Source organism: Oncorhynchus mykiss, chromosome 9, assembly GCF_057628025.1.
Source record: "Oncorhynchus mykiss isolate SJ-2025 chromosome 9, ASM5762802v1, whole genome shotgun sequence".
NCBI lineage: Eukaryota > Metazoa > Chordata > Actinopteri > Salmoniformes > Salmonidae > Oncorhynchus > Oncorhynchus mykiss.
In genome coordinates, this window is record NC_143030.1 from 12438183 (window position 1) to 12453313 (window position 15131).

The window sequence follows — 15131 nt, forward strand, 5'->3', positions numbered from 1 at the left end:
TCGACAACGAACTGTCTAGAGACGTCAGGTGTAACAAGGATAGGAGCGGATGTAAAACGATTCTTGAGGAGATCAAAAGCTCCCTGGGCGGAAACGGACCACTTAAAGCACGTCTTGACAGAAGTAAGGGCTGTGAGAGGAGCTGCCACCTGACCGAAATTACGGATGAAACGACGATAGAAGTTCGCGAAGCCGAGAAAGCGCTGCAGCTCGACGCGTGACTTAGGGGCGGGCCAATCAATGACAGCTTGGACCTTAGCGGGATCCATCTTAATGCCTTCAGCGGAAATAACAGAACCGAGAAATGTGACGGAGGAGGCATGAAAAGTGCACTTCTCAGCCTTCACAAAAAGACAATTCTCTAAAAGGCGCTGGAGGACACGTCGAACGTGCTGAAGATGAATCTGGAGTGACGGTGAAAAAATCAGGATATCGTCAAGGTAAACGAAAACAAAGATGTTCAGCATGTCTCTCAGGACATCATTGACTAATGCCTGAAAGACAGCTGGAGCGTTAGCGAGGCCGAAAGGAAGAACCCGGTATTCAAAGTGCCCTAACGGAGTGTTAAACGCCGTCTTTCACTCGTCCCCCTCCCTGATGCGCACGAGATGGTAAGCGTTACGAAGGTCCAACTTAGTGAAAAACCTGGCTCCCTGCAGGATCTCGAAGGCTGAAGACATAAGAGGAAGCGGATAACGATTCTTAACTGTTATGTCATTCAGCCCTCGATAATCTATGCAGGGGCGCAGAGACCCGTCCTTCTTCTTGACAAAAAAAAACCCCGCTCCGGCGGGAGAGGAGGAGGGGACTATGGTACCGGCGTCAAGAGCTACAGACAAATAATCCTCGAGAGCCTTACGTTCGGGAGCCGACAGAGAGTATAGTCTACCCCGGGGGGGAGTGGTTCCCGGAAGGAGATCAATACTACAATCATACGACCGGTGTGGAGGAAGAGAGGTGGCCCTGGACCGACTGAACACCGTGCGCAGATCGTGATATTCCTCCGGCACCCCTGTCAAATCACCAGGCTCCTCCTGTGAAGAAGAGACAGAGGAAACAGGAGGGATAGCAGACATTAAACATTTCACATGACAAGAGACGTTCCAGGAGAGGATAGAATTACTAGACCAATTAATGGAAGGATTATGACAAACTAGCCAGGGATGGCCCAAAACAACAGGTGTAAAAGGTGAACGAAAAATCAAAAAAGAAATGGTTTCGCTATGATTACCAGAAACAGTGAGGGTTAAAGGTAGCGTCTCACGCTGAATCCTGGGGAGAGGACTACCATCCAGGGCGAACAAGGCCGTGGACTCCCTTAACTGTCTGAGAGGAATGTCATGTTCCCGAGCCCAGGTCTCGTCCATAAAACAGCCCTCCGCCCCAGAGTCTATTAAGGCACTGCAGGAAGCTGACGAACCGGTCCAGCGTAGATGGACCGACAAGGTAGTGCAGGATCTTGAAGGAGAGACAGGAGTAGTAGCGCTCACCAGTAGCCCTCCGCTTACTGATGAGCTCTGGCTTTTACTGGACATGAAGTGACAAAATGACCAGCAGAACCGCAATAGAGACAGAGGCGGTTGGTGATTCTCCGTTCCCTCTCCTTAGTCGAGACGCGGATACCTCCCAGCTGCATAGGCTCAGCTCCCGAGCCGGCAGAGGAAGATGGTAGTGATGCGGAGAGGGGGGCAACGGAGAACGCGAGCTCCTTTCCACGAGCTCGGTGACGAAGATCAACCCGTCGCTCAATGCGAATAGCGAGTTCAATCAAGGAATCCACGCTGGAAGGAACCTCCCGGGAGAGAATCTCATCCTTTACCTCTGCGCGGAGACCCTCCAGAAGACGAGCGAGCAAAGCCGGCTCGTTCCAGCCACTGGAGGCAGCAAGAGTGCGAAACTCAATAGAGTAGTCTGTTATGGATCGATTGCCTTGACATAGGGAAGACAGGGCCCTGGAAGCCTCCTCCCCAAAAACAGATCGATCAAAAACCCGTATCATCTCCTCCTTAAAGTCCTGATACTGGTTAGTACACTCAGCCCTTGCCTCCCAGATTGCCGTGCCCCACTCACGAGCCCGTCCAGTAAGGAGAGATATGACGTAGGCGACACGAGCAGTGCTCCTGGCGTAAGTGTTGGGCTGGAGAGAAAACACAATATCACACTGGGTGAGGAACGAGCGGCATTCAGTGGGCTCCCCAGAGTAACACGGCGGGTTATTGATTCTGGGCTCCGGAGATTCGAAAGCCCTGGAAGTGGCCGGTGGATCGAGGCGGAGATGGTGAACCTGTTCTGTGAGGTTGGAGACTTGGGTGGCCAGGGTCTCAACGGCATGTCGAGCAGCAGACAATTCCTGCTCGTGTCTGCCTAGCATCGCTCCCTGGATCTCGACGGCTGAGTGGAGAGGATCCGAAGTCGCTGGGTCCATTCTTGGTCGGATTCTTCTGTTACGGTGCGTGAATGAGGACCCAAAAGCGAATTAACTTAAACAGAGCTTCTTTAATTACCAAACATAGGTAGGCTCAGACGGACCGGCAGATTCCGACAGGACAAGACAAGGTTACAGCAAACATGACGACAGTCTGGTTCAGGCATGAAACACAACAAACAAGAATCCGACAAGGACAGGAACAAAAACAGAGAGAGATATAGGGGACTAATCAGAGGGAAAAAGGGAACAGGTGGGAAACGGGGTGAATGGGTAGTTAGGAGGAGACAAGGAACAGCTGGGGGAAAGCGGGGGAGAAAAGGTAACCTAATACGACCAGCAGAGGGAGACAGGGTGAAAGGAAAGGACAGAAACACACAACATGACAATACATGACACTATGTCTGTTTTGAATGTATGCAAATAGATTGTACAAGTCGTTAGGCATTTTTCAATACACAAATGTTTCTTAAAAAGACTAGGAGAGAAGCAGTTAGTTTCTCCTCAACCCTCAACCATGAAAGACTAATACAGATGTTCAAATCAAATCAAACTTTATTAGTCACATGCGCTGAGAACAACCTTACTGTGAAATGCTTACTTACCAGCCCTTAACCAACAATGCAGCTCAAGGAAGACTTAAGAAAATATTTACTAAATAAACTAAATAAAAAAAGAATCAAAACTAACACAATAAAATAACATTAATGAGGCTATATACAGGGGGTACCGGTACTGAGTCAGTGTGGAGGCTATATACAGGGGGTACCAGTACTGAGTCAGGGTGGAGGCTATATACAGGGGGTACCGGTACTGAGTCAGTGTGGAGACTATATACAGGGGGTACCAGTACTGAGTCAGGGTGGAGGCTATATACAGGGGGTACCGGTACTGAGTCAGTGTGGAGACTATATACAGGGGGTACCAGTACTGAGTCAGTGTGGAGACTATATACAGGGGGTACCGGTACTGAGTCAGGGTGGAGGCTATATACAGGGGGTACCGGTACTGAGTCAGTGTGGAGACTATATACAGGGGGTACCAGTACTGAGTCAGGGTGGAGGCTATATACAGGGGGTACCGGTACTGAGTCAGTGTTTAGGCTATATACAGGGGGTACCGGTACTGAGTCAGTGTGGAGGCTATATACAGGGGGTACCGGTACAGAGTCAATGTGGAGACTATATACAGGTGGTACCGGTACTGAGTCAATGTGGAGGCTATATACAGGGGGTACCGGTACTGAGTCAGTGTTTAGGCTATATACAGGGGGTACCGGTACTGAGTCAATGTGGAGGCTATATATAGGTGGTACCAGTACAGAGTCAATGTGGAGGCTATATACAGGTGGTACCGGTACTGAGTCAATGTGGAGGCTATATACAGGGGGTACCGGTACTGAGTCAGTGTTTAGGCTATATACAGGGGGTACCGGTACTGAGTCAGTGTGGAGGCTATATACAGGGGGTACCGGTACAGAGTCAATGTGGAGACTATATACAGGTGGTACCGGTACTGAGTCAATGTGGAGGCTATATACAGGGGGTACCGGTACTGAGTCAGTGTTTAGGCTATATACAGGGGGTACCGGTACTGAGTCAATGTGGAGGCTATATATAGGTGGTACCAGTACAGAGTCAATGTGGAGGCTATATATAGGTGGTACCAGTACAGAGTCAGTGTGGAGGCTATTAAAGTCATTTGTACTTGTAGGTAGTGGTGAAGTGACAATGCATAGACAATAAACAGCGAGTAGCAGCAGTGTAAAAACAAATGTAAATAGTCCGGGTGGCCATTTGATTAATTGTTCAGCAGTCGAATGGCTTGGGGGTGGAAGCTGTTAAGGAGCCGTTTGGCCCTAGACTTGGTGCTCCGGTACTGCTTGCCATGTGTTAGCAGAGAGAATAGTCTATGACTTGGGTGACTGGAGACTTTGGCCAAATTTTGGGTGTTTCTTCTGACACCGTCCAGTGTATAGGTCCTGGATGGCAGGAAGCTTGGCCCCAGTAATGTACTGGGCCGTGCGCACAACCCTCTGTAGCGCCGAGCAGTCGTCATACCAGGCAGTGATGCAACCGGTCAGGATGCTCTCGATGGTGCAGCTTCAGAACTTTTTGAGGATCTGGGGAGCCATGCCAAATCTTTTCAGAACACTCTCTGGGTTCTACTGGATAAAAAAAGACGTTCCAACCATGTGATTGTAGGGGATGTAAAGCCGTGACAAGTTAGTCTTCTTCAATGACATCAAAGGCTGCACTGAAATCTAACAAAACAGCTCCAACTATCATCTTATCATCCAGTTATTTTAGCCAATCATCAGTCGTCTGTGTCAGTGCAGTGCAAGTGGTGTCTCTATATGCATGCAGAAAGTCAGTAGTTAATTTGTTCAAATACAATTCTCTCAGTCAAGTTTACTAAGAACAGGCAGGAAACTGATTGGTCGGCTGTTAGAGCCAGCAAAGGGGGCTTTACTATGTTCAGGTAGTGGAATTACTTTAGCTTCCTTCCCCACCTGTGGACACACTCCTTTCAGGCTTTAGTTAAAGACATGGTGGCAATACAGTCTGCTACCATTCTCAATAGTTTCTCATCTATGTTGTCTGGATCAGGTGGCTGATCATTATTGATGGATAACAATAGTTTCTCATCTATGTTGTCTGGATCAGGTGGCTGATCATTATTGATGGATAACAATAGTTTCTCATCTATGTTGTCTGTATCAGGTGGCTGATCATTATTGATGGATAACAATAGTTTCTCATCTATGTTGTCTGTATCAGGTGGCTGATCATTATTGATGGATAACAATAGTTTCTCATCTATGTTGTCTGTATCAGGTGGCTGATCATTATTGATGGATAACAATAGTTTCTCATCTATGTTGTCTATATCAGGTGGCTGATCATTATTGATGGATAACAATAGTTTCTCATCTATGTTGTCTGTATCAGGTGGCTGATCATTATTGATGGATAACAATAGTTTCTCATCTATGTTGTCTATATCAGGTGGCTGATCATTATTGATGGATAACAATAGTTTCTCATCTATGTTGTCTGTATCAGGTGGCTGATCATTATTGATGGATAACAATAGTTTCTCATCTATGTTGTCTATATCAGGTGGCTGATCATTATTGATGGATAACAATAGTTTCTCATCTATGTTGTCTGTATCAGGTGGCTGATCATTATTGATGGATAACAATAGTTTCTCATCTATGTTGTCTATATCAGGTGGCTGATCATTATTGATGGATAACAATAGTTTCTCATCTATGTTGTCCGTATCAGGTGGCTGATCATTATTGATGGATAACAATAGTTTCTCATCTATGTTGTCTGTATCAGGTGGCTGATCATTATTGATGGATAACAATAGTTTCTCATCTATGTTGTCTGTATCAGGTGGCTGATCATTATTGATGGATAACAATAGTTTCTCATCTATGTTGTCCGTATCAGGTGGCTGATCATTATTGATGGATAACAATAGTTTTTCCACCTCTTCCACACAAACTTGACCGAATTCAAAACGGCAATTCTTATCTTTCATTATCAGATCTTCAATACACAAATGTGATGATTCACTGTTCAGTGTCATTCCACTTTACCAGTGAAATGATCATTAAAATGATTGTAAACAAGTTGTGTTAACTGCAATGAACGATGGAGTTGGATTTCCAGCCCATAATATCATCAGCACTCTAAAGTCTTTTCCCATTGGTTTTCTTCTGTCATTTATCTTGTTAACTAATAATATATTACACACAAGGTAGCAGAAGAGCAGTAATATTGATTATATTGATACTCTTAGAGACACACTACAGGCTGATATGCATCCACAGACACAGGGAGGGAGAGGGGAGGGAGGGAGGGAGGGAGAGAGAGAGAGAGAGAGAGAGAAAGAGAGATGGAGAGAGAGAGAGAGATGGAGAGAGAGAGAGAGAGAGAGAGAGAGAGAGAGAGAGAGAGAGAGAGAGAGAGAGAGAGAGAGATGACAACATCATGCTTTAAATGGAGGCTGAACTTCCTGATTTAGCCTTGGTTTCAATTCTCTTCATTAGGAAATGCCACTGAGAACGATATTTGGATCTTTGGGGGCGTGCTTTGATGTCGTGTCTCTTGTGTGTGTGTTTGAACGTGGGAAGCATTTGGACATTCACACTGCCAAAACAGTACACAGTTATAGTCACTTTCCCTTCTAGATAATTTGTAACAGTGTAGCAAGTTAGCCAACTTCTTTAGCCAATTAGCTTCAGCCGGCCGGTGTGCAACCGTGGCAAAATTGGTTTTACTTTGGATAGCCCATCTGCGGGACTAGTAAAGGACCCTCAATAAATTATACAGTACAAATGGTACAATATCTTCATGTTGTACATGTTTTAATGGTCTTATTTAATGCTTTCAATTCATTTCGATCATTTATACACTGAGTATACAAAACATTAAGGACAGCTGCTCTTTCCATGACATAGACGGACCAGGTGAATCCAGGTGAAAGCTATGATCCCTTATTGATGTCACTTGTTAAATCCACTTCAATCAGTGTAGATGAAGGGGAGGAGACAGGTCTCTAGGGTATGTGGGGTATGTGGGAGGCTAGCGTCCCACCTGGCCAACATCCAGTGAGAGTGCAGAGCGCCAAATTCAAATACAGAAATACTCATTATAAAAATTCAGAAAAGATACAACTATTTTACATGGGTTTAAAGATTAACTTCTTCTGAATCCAACCACGGTGTCAGATTGCAAAAAGGCTTTACGGCGAAAGCATACGTTACAATTATTTGAGAACATAGCCCAGCAGACAAATCATTACAAACAGTAACCAGTCAAGTAGAAGAGTTACACAAGTCAGAAATAGAGATACAAATGAATCACTTACCTTTGATGATCTTCATATGGTTGCACTCATAATTAAAATTCCTCAAGTATAAAAGTATTTTACACCATTTTAAAGATCAAATACTCATTAATCCAGCCACAGTGTCTGATTTCAAAAAGGATTTAAATCGAAAGCACCACAAACGATTATGTTAGGTCACCACCAAGAGTCACAAAAAGCAGAAATAGAGATTAAATTAATCACTAACCTTTGATGATCTTCATCAGATGACACTCATAGGACTTCATGTTATGTTTTGTTTGATGAAGTTCATATTTATATAAAAAAATCTGAGTTTACATTGGCTCGTTACGTTCAGTAGTTCTAAAACATGCGGTGATTGTGCATAGAGTCACATCAAATGACAGAAATAATCATAATAAACATTGATGAAGATACAACTATTATACATGGAACTTTAGATAAACTTCTCCTTAATGCAACCGCTGTGTCAGATTTAAAATAAACTTTATGGAGAAAGCATACCATGCAATAATCTGAGTACAGCCTTTAGACATCAAAGCAGCCAAAAAGATACCCGCCATAATGGGTAGTCAACATTACTCAGAAATAGCTATTTAAATATTCACTTACCTTTGATGATCTTCATCAGAATGCACTCCCAGGAATCCCAGTAGCTACCTTTCACGTGAGTGTGCCAGACCGAGGCTGTGGCACTCTGCCAGACCACTCACTCAAAGAGCCCTTATGAGCCCCTCCTTTAGAGTAGAATCCTCAAAACAGGTTCTAAACACTGTTGGCATCTAGTTGAAGCCTTGGGAAGTGAAACATAACTAATATCCCACAGAAAAACTAGAAACTCTCAGGTTTCTGCCTGCCATGTTAGTTCTGTTATACTCACAGAAAACATTCAAACAGTTTTAGAAACTTCAGAGTGTTTTCTATCCAAATTTACTAATTATATGCATATTCTAGCTTTTACGGCTGAGTAGCAGGCAGCTTAATTTGGGCACGTTTTTCATCCAAGCTACCCAATACTGCTCTCTTCCCCAAATAAGTTAGTGAGATAAATCTGTTTATGGTCCAATAACGTATTTAAAATCATCCATCTACCTTGAGGATCTGTTTGAACAATTTGCAAATTCGGATCAAAATTACTGTTAATTAATTTCATCACCCCTCATGAGTTTCTTTGCCCACGGGAGAAGTATTCCCCCCCCCCCCCCCCCCCCGCGCGCCGCAGTCCTTTCTCCACACAACTTCATTAAATAGTTGAATGAGTTTTCTGTAAATAATATATATTAGAATAAATGTTTCTGACTCATATCGATGCCACATAAGCCGTTTTCAAAAGGATCAATTGCTTATTATCTTCACTTGCACTTTAAGGAAAATTGGAAAGATGCTTTAACACACACACACACACACACACACACACACACACACACACACACACACACACACACACACACACTGAGGAACACAATCACACACATCCACACACACACACACACACACATTATCAAACAGTGTGACCTTGGAGGCCAACTCAATCAACACTATCCCCGCCTCTAAACACCGCCTTGGTGACACACAAACAAACACACACACACACACACACACTTAGGAACACACACACTTAGGAACACACACACACATCTACACACACGAACAGTGTGACCTTGGAGGCCGACTCAATCAACCCTATTGGCCGATTATCTCCGCCTGGAAAACACCAAAACCCACATTGGACACACACACACACACACACTCACACACTGCTGGACATCTCCCATTGTGTCAAATATAGTTGAAGCTTGGCGCTTGACAATAATAAATAATAAAACCTTTAATTTACCCACGGCTCTGGAACTGTGTATATTACAGACATAGAAACACAAAGATAGCCCATGTTAAAGTGGAACTGACACTGTTTTAACTACTAAGCCGGTATGAAACAAACCGACAGTCAGAATATCAGTCCAAAATATCAAATGTACAGTTTTGGCCTCAAAACCAACTTCATAAGAGGTTTAAAAATGTTCTGTTTGACTCAAAATTCCATTATGTTTAGTGCGGTATTGTTGGCAGAATAGATGGATGCAGTCAATGTATGATTAATATAATTCACCAATACTATGCTTGGTTAAACGTTATCAGCTCCTCTGTGAACCCTGCTATTGTTTCCAACTGGATCAATCTATTATCTGGAGGGAAATGAGTGTGTGTGTGTGTGTGTGTGTGTGTGTGTGTGTGTGTGTGTGTGTGTGTGTGTGTGTGTGTGTGTGTGTGTGTGTGTCTTAGTCACCAAATCTCAACGTAGTTGAACACCAAATTATGGAATTTCTCGTGGAAGAATGGTGTTGCATCCCTCCAATGGAGTTCCAGACACTTGTAGGATCTATGCAAGGTGCACCAAAGTTGTTCTGGGTCGTGGTGGCCCAACGCCCTATTAAGATGCTGGGGTTTCCTTCATTTGGGCAGTTGCCTACTGTATTAAGATGCTGGGGTTTCCTTCATTTTGGCAGATACCTACTGTATTAAGATGCTGGGGTTTCCTTCATTTTGGCAGTTACCTACTATATTAAGATGTGGGGGTTTCCTTCATTTTGGCAGTTACCTACTGTATTAAGATGCTGGGGTTTCCTTCATTTTGGCAGTTACCTACTGTATTAAGATGCGGGGGTTTCCTTCATTTTGGCAGTTACCTAATGTATTAAGATGCTGGGGTTTCCTTCATTTTGGCAGTTACCTACTATATTAAGATGCTGGGGTTTCCTTCATTTTGGCGGTAATCATGCGGTGATTGGTCAAATTTGCCCTGGCATAATATGGAAGGTACTGGTCAGAGGGAGAGGGATGAACTGGAGGGAAAATGTATATTTTAGAGGAATAAATTAGTGAGGAAGGCAGACAGAGAGAGAGACAAAGACAGAGAGAGAGACAAAGACGGAGAGAGAGACAAAGACGGAGAGAGAGACAAAGACGGAGAGAGAGACAAAGACAGAGAGAGAGACAAAGACGGAGAGAGAGACAAAGATGGAGAGAGAGACAAAGACAGAGAGAGAGAGACAAAGACAGAGAGAGAGACAAAGACAGAGAGAGAGACAAAGACGGAGAGAGAGACAAAGACGGAGAGAGAGACAAAGACGGAGAGAGAGACAAAGACAGAGAGAGACAAAGACAGAGAGAGAGACAAAGACAGAGAGAGAGACAAAGACAGAGAGAGAGACAAAGACGGAGAGAGAGACAAAGACGGAGAGAGACAAAGACGGAGAGAGAGACAAAGACGGAGAGAGAGACAAAGACAGAGAGAGACAAAGACAGAGAGAGAGACAAAGACAGAGAGAGAGACAAAGACAGAGAGAGAGACAAAGACGGAGAGAGAGACAAAGACGGAGAGAGACAAAGACAGAGAGAGAGACAAAGACAGAGAGAGAGACAAAGACGGAGAGAGAGACAAAGACAGAGAGAGAGACAAAGACGGAGAGAGAGACAAAGACAGAGAGAGAGACAAAGACAGAGAGAGAGACAAAGACAGAGAGAGAGACAAAGACAGAGAGAGAGACAAAGACAGAGAGAGAGACAAAGACAGAGAGAGAGACAAAGACGGAGAGAGAGACAAAGACGGAGAGAGAGAGGTAGGTGATTAAGTATATCGGTAACATGTTTCATCATGCATGAACCTTTTAAATGCAATTAAATAAATATTGTATGTTGTTTTTATTTAAATGTGCTTAAACAGGGATATCCCATTATACAGGTGTTTATTTGAGAACTCGGGCATGTACAGTATATTCATTTATATTTGTGTGTGTGTTCTCATTCCATAATCTGTCCCTTGTCATCTCTAGCACAGTGTGTCCATGTCTCTCTCTCTCTCTCGCTCTCTCAATTCAATTCAATTTAAGGGGCTTTATTTCTCCCCCTCTGTGTGGTTTATCTCAAACAACAGCTGTGCATTATAATCCAGAGAATAGAAGATCATCACCTCTTATCCCCATAATCCCACTCAGAACTCACACACACACACACACACACACACACACACACACACACACACACACACACACACACACACACACACACACACACACACACACACACACACACAGAGGCCTTTAGCATTTTGGTTGAACTAAGCAAGATTTGGTTGGTATGTGAGTGATAGGTGAGAGGTCAGGGCCCCTGGAGGTCAGGGCCCCTGTGGGTTAGGGCCCCTGGGCACGTGCCTTTGCGTGCGCCCGATCAGTAATTTGGCCATTAATGTTACAAGTTTTATATGCTAGACTATTTTACCTTGCAATCTATAAAATGTTACAAGGTTTATATGCTAGACTATTTTCCCTAGCAATCTATAAAATGTTACAAGGTTTATATGCTAGACTATTTTACCTTGCAATCTATAAAATGTTACAAGGTTTATATGCTAGACTATTTTACCTTGCAATCTATAAAATGTTACAAGGTTTATATGCTAGACTATTTTACCTAACAATCTATAAAATGTTACAAGGTTTATATGCTAGACTATTTTACCTAGCAATCTATAAAATGTTACAAGGTTTATATGCTAGACTATTTTACCTTGCAATCTATAAAATGTTACAAGGTTTATATGCTAGACTATTTTACCTAGCAATCTATAAAATGTTACAAGGTTTATATGCTAGACTATTTTACCTTGCAATCTATAAAATGTTACAAGGTTTATATGCTAGACTATTTTACCTAACAATCTATAAAATGTTACAAGGTTTATATGCTAGACTATTTTACCTAGCAATCTATAAAATGTTACAAGGTTTATATGCTAGACTATTTTACCTTGCAATCTATAAAATGTTACAAGGTTTATATGCTAGACTATTTTACCTTGCAATCTATAAAATGTTACAAGGTTTATATGCTAGACTATTTTACCTTGCAATCTATAAAATGTTACAAGGTTTATATGCTAGACTATTTTACCTAGCAATCTATAAAATGTTACAAGGTTTATATGCTAGACTATTTTACCTAGCAATCTATAAAATGTTACAAGGTTTATATGCTAGACTATTTTACCTAGCAATCTATAAAATGTTACAAGGTTTATATGCTAGACTATTTTACCTAGCAATCTATAAAATGTTACAAGGTTTATATGCTAGACTATTTTACCTAGCAATCTATAAAATGTTACAAGGTTTATATGCTAGACTATTTTACCTAGCAATCTATAAAATGTTACAAGGTTTATATGCTAGACTATTTTACCTTGCAATCTATAAAATGTTACAAGGTTTATATGCTAGACTATTTTACCTAGCAATCTATAAAATGTTACAAGGTTTATATGCTAGACTATTTTACCTTGCAATCTATAAAATGTTACAAGGTTTATATGCTAGACTATTTTACCTTGCAATCTATAAAATGTTACAAGGTTTATATGCTAGACTATTTTACCTTGCAATCTATAAAATGTTACAAGGTTTATATGCTAGACTATTTTACCTAGCAATCTATAAAATGTTACAAGGTTTATATGCTAGACTATTTTACCTAGCAATCTATAAAATGTTACAAGGTTTATATGCTAGACTATAAAATGTTGGCTGACATGGCTAATTGATCGACTGTCAGTGGCTGTAGTAAAATAAGTGAAACTGCTGATGTGCTTCCAAATTTCAAAATTGCACATTGTGTATTCCAATATCCTATCTCACAACAGTGAATTGAGACTATTGAGGGCACCATAGTGGTCAGGTATAGGCACAGGCACCACTGCACAGTCTCACACACACTTGTCACACCATTCAGTTCTCCTTGATTCCCATTCAGCTGTGAAGACAGAATTGGAATGCTTGAGCTCTGAAACCAGGAATGAAAGAAAGAAAGAGTGATGATGGGAGGAGAGGAAGAGAGGGGGAGCGTAGGAGGAGAGGAAGAGAGGGGGAGCGTAGGAGGAGAGGAAGAGAGGGGGAGCGTAGGAGGAGAAAATGGGAAAGTCCCTTGAGGCCATCTGTATCTAAAATAAGTTATCTTTGTGTCTCAGCTATCCTTCCTGCTCTCTCTCTTTCACCTCTTCTGCCTAGTGCTCGGTGTCCTATCCAGATATACCTGTATATATCTAACCTGCCCTTCAACCTCTCTCTCCCTCATCTTCCTTTCTCTCTCCCCCTCAACTTCTTTCTCTCCCTCTTCTCTCCCCCTCTCTCTCCCCTCCTCTCCCCCCTCGCTCCCCCTCTTCCTCTCTCTCTCTCCCACTCTCCCCCTATCTCTCCCCCATCCCTCCCTCTCTCTCCCCTCCTCTCCCCCTTCTCTCTCTCTCTCTCTCTCTCCCTCTTCTCCCTCTTTCTCTCTCCCCCCTCTCCCTCTCTCTCTCCCTCTTCTCTCTCTTTCCCCCTGCCTCTACCCCTCTCTCCCTCACCCCCTCTCTCCCCCTCTCTCTCCCCCTCTCCCCCTCTCTCTCCCCCATCCCTTCCTCTGTCTCCCATCCTCTCCCCCCTCTCTCTCTCTCCCCTCTCCCTCTCTCTCTGTCCCTCTCTCTCTCTCCCCATTCCTCTCCCCCTCTCTCTCCCCCCTCTCCCTCGCTCTCTGTCCCTCTCTCTCTCGCTCGCTCTCTCTCCCCTCCTCTCCCCCTCTCTCTCCCTTCCTCTCCCCCTCTGTCTTCTACCTCTCCCCCCTCTCTCCCCCTCTCTCCCCTCCTCTCCCCCTCACTCTCCCCTCCTCTCCCCCTCCCTCTCCCTCTCTCCCTCTCTCTCTCCACTCCTCTCCCCCTCTCTCTCTCCCATCCTCTCCCCCTCTATCTTCTACCTCTCCCTCCCTCTCTCCCCCTCTCTCCCCTCACTCTCCCCCTCCCTCTCTCCTTCTCCCTCTCTCTCGCCCCTCCTCTCCCCCTCTCACTCTCCCCTCCTCTCCCTCTCTCCCTCTCTCTCTTCCCCTCCTCTCCCCCTCCCTCTCCCCCTCTCCCTCTCTCTCTCTCCCCTCCTCTCCCCCTCTCTCTCCCCTCTCCTCTCCCTCTCCCTCTCCCTCTCTCTCTCTCCCCTCCTCTCCCTCTCTCTCTCTCCCCTCCTCTCCCCCTCTCTCTCTCCCCTCCTCTCCCCCTCTCTCTCTCCCCTCCTCTCCCCCTCTCTCTCCCCCCTCCTCTCCCTCTCTCTCTCCATCCAGACTATGTGTGGCCCCTGCCCAGTGCTCTGTGTCCTATCTGGATCTACCTGGACGTCCTCTTCTCCACATCGTCTATTATGCATCTGTGTGCCATATCTCTGGATCGATATGTGGCTATAAGGAATCCCATTGAACACAGCCGCTTCAACTCTAGAACCAAGGCCATGATGAAGATAGCAGCTGTATGGACCATATCAATAGGTATGTACAGTACATTGGGAAAAAAAGTATTCTTGACTTTTTCCAAATTTTGCTACCTAACAGCCTTATTATTACAGCCTTATTAAAAAATATATAAAATAATTGAATGTATCCTCATCAATCTACAAACAATACTCGAAAACAGTTTTTAAAAACATTTTTGCGAATGTAAATCAAATAAAAACAGAAATACTTTATTTACATAAGTATTCAGACCGTTTGCTATGAGACTCGAAATGATACATTCAATTGATTGGACATGATTCTGAAAAGCACACACCTGTCTATATAAGGTCCCACAGTTGACAGTGCAAGTCAGAGCCATGCGGTTGAAGGACTTGTCTGTAGAGCTCTGAGACTGGATTGTGTCGAGGCACAGATCTGGGGAAGGGTATCAAAACATAATTCTGCAGCATTGAAGGACCCCAGGAACACAGTGGCCTCCATCATTCTTAAACTGAAGAAGTTTGGAACCACCAAGACTCTCCCTAGTTTTGGCCGC

The 15131-nt window shown here is 43.8% G+C and overlaps 1 protein-coding gene across 3 annotated transcripts in view; it reads left to right on the forward strand.

Annotated features, from left to right (window-relative positions):
• LOC110531418 (5-hydroxytryptamine receptor 2A) overlaps window positions 1-15131 on the forward strand; it is a 267870-nt gene that overhangs the window by 240151 nt on the left and 12588 nt on the right. For all 3 annotated transcript variants that reach the window (XM_036987270.2, XM_090183467.1, XM_090183468.1), the window contains one exon: window positions 14429-14629. In XM_036987270.2, coding sequence (XP_036843165.1) covers window positions 14429-14629 — 201 coding nt within the window. The remainder of the gene's footprint in view (window positions 1-14428; window positions 14630-15131) is intronic.